Consider the following 9,645-nt stretch of genomic DNA (forward strand, 5'->3'; position numbering starts at 1 on the left):
TTCTGTGGAACTGGCTTTTCTTTCTCTAATGTGACTAACAGAAGCTATGTGTTCTGTGTAGTCTGTGTGGCACGCTTTTAATCAGCGAATTAACTTCGGATGTCCTGATAATTGGGATGAGTGAACACCTTGTAAATAGCATTGCACACACAACTTTGTGTTTCTTACACTCAAATAATAACTTTTGGCTTCTAGAACACCAAAGAGTATGAGAAGTCTAAAGTTTAGCTTCCTAAACAATGCTGAGGCCACTGAACTTTTCTTGCATGAATTTTGTATAGATTTTTGCAGTCTGAATATACTATGACAAAATGGATTTTCATGCTACTTGAAATTGCTTATACATGTTTTGTAGGTTGAAGCAGATCTTGGCTACCCCGGAGGGAAAGCAAAAATCATTCACAAAGAATCAGATATGATAATGGCATTTGCAGTCAATAAGGTAAGCCTCAAATACTGCAAGAAGAAAACTGTACAAATGCTACAGTAATAAAAACATCTTAATTATAGTTAGCATAAATTTTCTATTTGTGCTGCATAGGCAAACAGCAATGAAATTGTTTTGGCATCTACGCATGATGTTCAAGAACTTGATATTTCGGCTCTGCTGGCTGCTCAGTCATTTATATGGATTGGAGAAGAATATGACCGAGAGTCTAAAAGGTAGGATCGTTTTTTTGTGGTTGTATTCAAGAGCGTTGCTCTGCTGTGAGGCTGCATGTACAATACCTGTGTAAGCAGAGGTGGGTCACACAAAAAAAAGTGAATCACTCCTCTTCAGTAGATTTCAGATTGTTTTACGAAAGAGTGAGGAAAGGCAAAAGAACAATTACAGTCTTTGTTTTACTCATGGAGAAAATACAGTTTTGAGGAGTTTGAGTATTTTGGGCATGTCTGTGCTGCACAGTGAAGTAAAATCCCACGGTGCATAAGCTAATAAAAGACGTGCTACCTTAAAAACGCTGCAGTTGCATCACTGCAGCACTGAGGCTAGTTGCAGTAGTTGGTGCTAGTTGCATAATGCAACCACCCAGATTACTGCCTCCTCCATTATTGTGCCCAGGACTGTGAACGTATCGGCTGCAGCAAGCACTCGTCTATACCACACACCATTGCACAGAACAGATACACGTATGGACAGGCAGGTCAGGAATATTCCAACACTATTCTTCTCAAGGGAGCTTATGTTCTCAACATCCCTCTACCACAGTTGGGATCATCAGTTAAACCTTACCTGTTGAGGTTAAATACCGATCGCTTTGGAGCACGTGGAAAGCGTTTGCACAATGTAAGTGCAGGAATTACCAATTTGTAGTCTTGTTATAATCACTTTCCCTACGTGCTGCCATTAGGCTCTTGATAATGAGATAAGCAAACCGCGTTGGTAGCAAAGGAACGTTTGCTTAAAGCAGAGCACTACTGTTCTCTTACAGTTCTGATGATATTGACTTCCGTGGTTCTACCACAACGCTCACTCAGTCAACTGCACCCTCTTTTGGAGTGAATCAAATACAACCATCTTCATCTATGCCGTGGCTGGGCAGCGGCCAGACCAGCACTGGCGCTGGTGTGGTAAGTACTTGTGTCGCCTGCAGCTCGGGAGACTGTTACTTGTTTAGTGTATTGGTCAGTAGAGAGACCTAGTGTGCACTCGTCATGCTGTTAGGTCAGTGTTGATGTAAAAGGCCTACGATGACCGAGGCCCAGCCAAAAAGGTGGCCAAGCGAAGCATTTCCTTGTATATCGTGGCATAGAGTTATCGTGGTATAAACAATAATGGGAAAGTCAGGGGTTTCTCTTTTATTGTGGGAACTCTGAGGTAGGACCTGGAATTTCTGGGGACAAAAGAAAACAAAGCAAGCCAATCAAAACCGGAACAATCCCAAACTTTAAATACTCACATTGGGACTAATATCAAAAGTATGTACCCCAACGTGTGCTTAAGTCCTTTGTATAAAAGTGGGTAACGTTAATACTATTTGAACTTTCATGTTTAAAAACCTCTCATAAACAGGCTTTAGTTACTATACTGCAACTACACGTCACTAGGTACAAAGAATGTTAGCTTAACAGGCTTTTTTTAATTGGGGGGAACTCACCGTGTAGTAGTGTAAACAACATTGAAGAGTGTGTTTGTGTCTTTTTTCCAAATTATTTTAATTTTGTTTTATACGAAGCTTATTAAAAGAAATCTGAATAACGTCAAGAGGATGGCTTCACATCCAGTCCATCAGTATTGTAAGTGAATCACACTTAATAGTATGGAGTAGATAATTTTCTATAAAATACTGCAGCGTTAATGAACACCTATCCTATAATCTCAGATCTTACAGGAGCACAAGATGGTAGCGTTCGCATGTTTGAGTGGACAAGGCCCCAGCAACTGGTGTGCTTCCGGCAGGCTGGGAACGCCAGGGTTACAAGAATGTATTTCAATTCCCAGGGCAATAAGGTAAGTACAACAGTTAGGATTTTCCCTTTTCTTTCATTCATAAGGAAATCTTTGGTTGCACTGTGACCTCTCAAACAGCTTAACTGGTGACACACACAACCGCTGAGATGTCCCAGAACGATGGCATAAGCAGTATCGTATCATGGCTGCGTATGGAAGCTTTGTAATAAAACTCTGACCCTTATTCTCTCCTTTCTCTTCTGTCGGCTTCACACTGCTATCCCATATCCCATTTGCTGCATTTTCAGACTTCTTGTTCTCCCTGTTCTAAAATCTGTTCTGATTTTGGATTTGGATTTTGATCGAATCCAATTGATGACCTTTTTAAATTAAACCTATTAAAAAAACACACTGAACTAACTTACTTTGTAGAAGCAAACTTGTATCAATCTAGGAACAGCTCTTCTAGAAGTGCTTCATACTTTGTATTCTGGCCAAGATAAAGTTTTGACAGAATGCATGACTAGAAGATACAGATGTATAAAATGCAGCCTACTAGTTGAAGAATGTAAGTATACTCCAGTGCAGTGGAGAGCAGAAAGAGTAGAAGAGAGCCATACAATTTGGCCAGAAATGACTCTCTGAGGTATATGAGGTGCAGAAAACAGAGAGGACAAAGAAGAAAATTGAGAGGAATACCCACCTCTTCAGTATTTCATGTTGCCCATTCTGGTTTTTTAGCAGGTCTTCTCACTGAGAAACTATTTAACTTCATTATAGTTAAAAGCCATAAAAAGTGAATTAAAGGAGTTTGGCTGTGACTGTAAGATAGCTATAAACCAGCAAAGTTTAGAATTAGTTTGAAATATAAAGTATCTCCCAGCATACCTATTTTCAGGCAGCATAAAATCTCATTTAAACTTTTTTAAAAATTAGTGGTTTGATTATGTTTTGAGATACTGCAATCTTAACATCATGTGGGAATCAATTTTAACCAAGAACTTAAGATGTACTAATAGTCCCCACTGTTTCATGTGGAGGTCACTCAGGCAGGACTTGTGAAACCTGACTAAAAGGAGGAAACATTAAAAAAAATAATTATAAGTATTTCTTAAAACATTTTTAAAATACTTACAGGTGTAGAATATGCTGTATAGAATATACAGTATTAATTGTTATGCGTTATGGTTTACAAATAAAGCTCAGTCATTTTACCGTTCCTGATACAGCTTAGTCCTTCCGTAATCGTTCTTACCACGCTTATGGCACGCTGTCACGCACCTTACATTACTAAGCATTATCAAGTAGGGTCATGGAGTAACAATGCCTCTGTGAGCTTTAGATTTGACGTTAGGATTTGAAAGGTAAGCTTCCACACTTAGAAAGCCTCCATTTCCAGAAAAGAGTGAAGTATGTAGGAGAGAATCAATCATTAAATAATCATTAAACAATCAGCTCTGAACTCACTTGGCTTCAACTACTTTTTTATACCTGATGCTCGTTGATGATAGTCAGCGGTTTGGTGGGTTTTTTCCTGAAGTCAGCTGTTTACTCTCACGAAGTAAGCATCCCATAACCAGTACGTTACGCTAACGAATGCGGTTTGTTCCTGGCAGTGTGGTGTTGCTGATGGTGAAGGATTTCTGAGTATCTGGCAAGTAAACCAAACCACATCAAATCCTAAGCCCTATCTGGTAAGTAAACAGAAATTTTTATTTTTTTCTTTGTAAAGAGGAAAGTTAAGTCTTTGAGACTTCAGACAGGCCAAGAGTGTAAGAGTTTCACTGAAATGTTTTTGATTTTGCTGCTTTTTCATTGGCATACTTTATCAAAACAACTTTGTAGAATTTCAATGATGCGTCTTTGGAAAACTAGTTGCATGATAACCATAAACTGCAATGTAATTACAAATACTACTTCAGCATTATCCATGATTAAATTAAAAATCAGAGCTGACAGTGATGACTTTACCATCTCAAGACTCAGTCAAACTCTTCAGTTCTTTTCACTGCTTCTTAGCAGTACATGAAAGACCATGCTTAATTTGAAATTCAGGTTTGTTGTGGATTTGTTATAGTTTATTTCTTATTTTAGTATCTTTTTATTTTGCACTGGCTTTGTAATCCATTGCTCCATTCCCTGAGGTTTCAAACTGTATTGCCTGTCAGGCTGTCAACATTTAAGACTGCAGTTACTGATAGTAACTTCTAATGCAGGCTACAACTGGTAAGATTGCATCTTTTTGGTTTGTTTTTTTAACAGAGTTGGCAGTGCCACAGTAAAACCACAAGTGACTTTGCATTTATAACCTCTTCAAGTCTAGTTGCTACATCGGGACAGTCCAATGATAACAGGTGTGTTTAAAGAAACAATGAGGAATTTCACCAAATCTACCCATTCACCTCCATAACTCATTAGCTTTTGTGCGTTAACATGTGGCTGACATTTTAAGGCTCAGTGTTCTGAGCTTTGTTACAGCTTGAACTTGCCAGATGATTTATTTCAACATCATTCCTTCTGTTTCTTGTTTCCCAAATTTACTTTTTGTGAGGAGTGGTCAGCAGTTAACCAGTTTTTTCAAAGTGTACTCCAAATGTCACTAGTCTGATGTGATGCTGTTGCTGGGGGGAGAAATACGTTCAGCAAAGGCAAGATCATTCTTTTTCTCCGAAAAGAACAGCTTCTGTAATTTCTTGGTACAGCCTAGGATTAGTTCACATCCTAAAGGTAGAAAGCATAATTCCGCTAGGAAGCATGAAAGAGCACGGAATTAAAGCTCTTAACTCCTTGCACATGCTCTCCAATGACTGCAGAGAGTCAAGGACCTCCTTGTTCAGTCCTGCTGTCTAGGCGCTGACGCAGAATGTGACGCTTTCTAGCTCATGTCACCCCATGAACCACTTCAGGCTGTAATGACTTTTTCCCCACCCCCCCTCAGGAATGTGTGCCTCTGGGACACTTTGGTTTCGTCTGGTAACAGTCTTATACACGGTAAGTGCTGCAGTGAAAATTAAACCTCTACTTCTTATTGGCTAAGGAAATACAGTGTGTGTATGCATTTGGGGCAAGGGGAAAAATTTTCACTGGGCAACTGTTCTAAATGCATGTTGCATGCCAATGCCTACACCAGAACTCGTGGTGTATAGTCTCTAGCATGATGTTAGTCTGCTCTGTATAGAAAAGTATGAAGAAAGGAGGTCAACCATACACAAAGCTGGTTTTCCAACACTATTAATGAAGTCTGAAATACCTGAATACATCCTGAAAAAGATATTAACAGCTGAGCAGTTAAGGCTGCATTATTGAACTCTTACCGGTATGCAGGCTTTCACTTAAACTGTCACTGAATTAAGATATCCAGTACTCTGCTGGAGCACAGAGGAAGAGGCAGCTGTAGGTAATAGTAGAAGCAACTCCTTCTGTCTGCTGCCCTTGGCTTAGGGCTGGGTGCCTGAAAAGATGTTTGTGTCTATTTGACCAAGTTCAATAATTTCTTTTTCATGTTAAAAAAAAAAAAAAGCAAAATTCTAGCATGTTGCTTTATGAAAGAAAAATATGCATAAACGCAAATATAATATCCTGGGCTTTTAAAAGAGCAAATTCATCTATCTTAACATGTGTAAACAACTGCAGGACTTAAAGCAACAGGTGCATTCTGAGATTTGTATTTTAGAACTAGCAGATTGCACAGGAGTTCAGCCTCATTTTAAAGAGACTGAGTCAGGGCTCCTGTGAAAAACAGGTTAGGAAATCAGAATATAGTAAATATCTATAAGGTAATTAATACTTAAAAGGATAGCATAGCTACAAATTTAAATTAACTTGGGAATTTAAATGAACGTAATATGGTGAATTTTTGAAATTCAGGTATGTGCCTGTATTATAAAATAAATTAAGACTGCCTGTCATGCTTGCTTTGTGCATTAGATCTGTGTAGCTCTTATGAGAGCAGAAAGCTGTCAGCTGATATGACATTACCCAAATGAAGGAACGTATCTGTCAAGTTAGAAAATATTCAGATAACAATTTGCAGAAGTAGTGAATTTTAAGGTCAAAAACTACTTACAGTTTCAAATCTATTAAATCCTGACATCCTTCTTCTTCAGCCTTCACTTGCCATGATCATGGTGCCACAGTACTTCAGTATGCGCCTAAACACCAGCTGCTGATTTCTGGAGGCAGGAAGGGATACGTCTGCATCTTTGATATCAGGCAGAGGCAAATCCTTTACACCTTCCAAGCGCATGAATCGGCCGTTAAGGCCCTTGCACTGGATCCTTCTGAGGACTATTTTGTCACGGGCTCAGCGGAAGGTAACATGAAGGTAAGGAAGGTCTCGAGGCGCTCAGCCGTATAGGAGAGCATTCAGCTGATATTGATGTCAGTTTATCAGCAGCTGTAAATAGCCAGATGAATGCAGTAACAAAACAAAAACAAACCCCAAAAACCCAAACCTACATTTGATATACGTGACGTTTGCCTTACAACGTGTAGAAAGTTTATAATTTAAACTTCAGTATACTAATACCCTTCTAAAGCAAGTAGGTTTAGTTCTTTGCTAAAGATTAAACAGTCTTTTTAAAGCTACATGACTGAACTTGAAGTGCATTATTTTGAAATCTTTACTTTTCTCTCTTAAAAATGTCCTGGTTTTGCCTTTGGCTGTCTCTCTTTGGAACGCAGGGGGCGCTCAGCAACTTCAGTGTTGTGTAAAGTTCCTGTAGCGCCAGGTTCTGTTTGTTCTCTGATACTGTACCCCCATGCAGCTACTGAGATGTTACAGTAGCAAGGAACAACAACCAAAAAAACCAACACAGAAATACAGTCCCTGTTTTAAAGGGCTTATTTCCTGAATACTAAAGGAACGAAATAGAAGGAGATGGCAGAGAGAAGGTGGGAGCAGGTTTTTTCCTCTTGGCCGGACCGCATACTGTTGTGTGGGCTTTCTGTGCCTCTGCACGCTTTGTGGCCCTGTCCTGATGGGCGCTCCCGCAACTGGGGACACAACAGGCAGCTCAGCCAGCCGTGCCACTGCTCTCGTTAATTACGCAGCTTATGCTCAGCAGCATTCCTTAGCAGGAAAGCTTTTCCAGCTGCTGGAAAGCTGACAAGAGTTATCTCTGATAAAAATGCAACCTGTCAATTTCTGCAGCTTTCGTGGGGTGGCGGGGGAGGGGATCCTGGGAGGGGCACTATGGACCAGGCAACACAGGGCAGCATCACCAGGCCATGTACCAGCTGGTCCACATCAAGGCAGCCTCTTGCTGTCTGGCCTGTGCTTCTGCGGGAGCCTCTCAAGACTCTTGGACTTGTTGCAATTGTTGCTAATCAACAACAAAAAAATACCTTTTCTCTTTGAGTAGGGTTTAGAGCAGCCAGCAATGTGGAACAGAAAAAAACACAAATCCTAATTTTAATCTCCTTTTGTCATTTGTCATTCTTTTGATACAGGTGTGGAGACTGACTGGCTATAACTTAATTCATTCATTTAAAAATGAGCACGCTAAGCAGTCCATTTTCAGAAATATCGGTGCTGGTGTCACGCAGATTGAAACTGTGCAAGGCAATCGTATCTTCTCCTGTGGAGCAGACGGCACCCTGAAAATGCGGGCTCTTCCCAGTGCTTTCAATGTACCTTCAGGCATTTTTGACATTCTGTAGCATTGTGAGCTAATCCTGTTTTTATATAATGTCCATTTAAGTAGCTAAAAACACAGTGATACCCACTGTGGAAAGGAAATGTCGTTTCCTTTCAGAGCAGTTACTGCAGCATTAAATATGATGGGGAAAGATTAAAAAAAAAATAAACACAAACCACTTTTTCAACAGGTGTATTTTGAGTATGCCCACAAGGATCACCAGGGTGGAAATGCACGACTGTAAAAATAAAGAATTAAACCCAGCACAGTCAGGCTTGGATGGGGTTATCGCTCAGTAACTCTCAACTGCGTTTAGTAAGTGTATTGTAAAGATTCTGACAGCTGTCAGTCACTTAACAAGCACTGTGGCTCTACAAGTCAGTAAGCATTTCTGATGTGATTCTGATTATTTTTATTCAATTTTCCCACTACCTGAAGCATGTGTACCACTCCTCATTGTAAAATAGTTTAGTTTTAATTAAGGGTACTCGGTGTATTTGATTTTCATAAGAAAGTGTAATGGATGCAAATGCTGTGGAACGTGCAATGAAGAATGTACTGTGAGACATGTATCATTTTATGTGGAGATATTTTTTTTCCCAGTTAGTATTAACACACACTTGATACTGTAACTTGCACATCAACACATTTTTAAATGCAATGGGTTTTAATTTGCACACTATTGTCCTTTCCTTCTGACAACTACATTTTCTATTGGACACCTGCCTTTACTTTAGGAATGTACTGTAAGCACTAAGTGTTTGTAGTGAAGACATCCACGAATTCTAACCAGCTTTTAGTTTTGAAGTTCATTTATCCAGAAAATAACTTCATTAAATGAAGCTGTTAAGAGAATACCAATGGAACGTATAATGCCACATTTCAGATGAATGTCAGGCTTTATGTGGCCAGCTAGTAAATAGTGGATAAAAACTGGTAATTAAATTATTACCACAGTATATTGTATAAACTATGCAGAGTTCAATATTGTTTGCTTGTAATATAACTAGCTACTGTTGTCGGATGTATTTTTCTGTTGTAAACAAAAAACATGTTCTTAAGAGACTGGAACGGATGTCTGCATATTTAAATGTTAACAAACTGTCTTATTCCTCCAATGAAAATTTTGATGTCTGTGCTGTGTTGTAAAATATACTAGAATAAAAAGCACCTTTCGCCAAAGGTGATTTTAAATTGCAGGCTGTGATGTAGGAGAAGTATGAAAAGAAAGATGAGTAAATGTCATTGTTTAGTTTTCCCTTTGTAAGTTAAATAAATTACTTTTATTTCAGGGAATGGTCCATTCCAGAACTCCTCCTTATGTTTAAATTAATTTAACTAAACCTCCGTGGGCTGATGGGATAGTGCCGGAGCGAGCTGAACCGTGACCTCACACCGTGCCGAGCTGAAGGCCGAGGAGCTGTTTGCATTTTATTGTAGCTGCCCTAGCAGCGCCGAAGGGTAACAACTCAGCCCCTTCCCCCCCCGCCAAGGCAGCTGCAAGAAGCCAGCCTGGCTCTGCCCCAGCCCGGCGAGGCCAAGAGGCAGAACGCACTGCCCTGCCTTCTCCCAGCGTTGAGCCCAGTGCTTCAACAGTGCCATTCAGAAACGTAA

The 9,645-nt window shown here is 39.8% G+C and overlaps 1 protein-coding gene across 11 annotated transcripts in view; it reads left to right on the plus strand.

Moving 5' to 3' along the window:
* The window catches only part of DMXL2 (Dmx like 2), a 55,153-nt gene extending 45,826 nt beyond the window's left edge, over positions 1–9,327 (plus strand). For all 11 annotated transcript variants that reach the window (XM_055715386.1, XM_055715395.1, XM_055715389.1 and 8 more), the window contains 10 exons: positions 356–442; positions 542–663; positions 1,434–1,572; positions 2,178–2,238; positions 2,325–2,452; positions 4,009–4,086; positions 4,655–4,746; positions 5,331–5,383; positions 6,499–6,716; positions 7,844–9,327. In XM_055715386.1, coding sequence (XP_055571361.1) covers positions 356–442; positions 542–663; positions 1,434–1,572; positions 2,178–2,238; positions 2,325–2,452; positions 4,009–4,086; positions 4,655–4,746; positions 5,331–5,383; positions 6,499–6,716; positions 7,844–8,053 — 1,188 coding nt within the window. In that variant the 3' untranslated portion in view covers positions 8,054–9,327. The remainder of the gene's footprint in view (positions 1–355; positions 443–541; positions 664–1,433; positions 1,573–2,177; positions 2,239–2,324; positions 2,453–4,008; positions 4,087–4,654; positions 4,747–5,330; positions 5,384–6,498; positions 6,717–7,843) is intronic.
* The last annotated feature ends 318 nt before the right edge of the window (positions 9,328–9,645 follow it).

The sequence above is a fragment of the Falco cherrug genome, chromosome 7 (genome assembly GCF_023634085.1).
Source record: "Falco cherrug isolate bFalChe1 chromosome 7, bFalChe1.pri, whole genome shotgun sequence".
In the NCBI taxonomy this organism is placed as follows: domain Eukaryota; kingdom Metazoa; phylum Chordata; class Aves; order Falconiformes; family Falconidae; genus Falco; species Falco cherrug.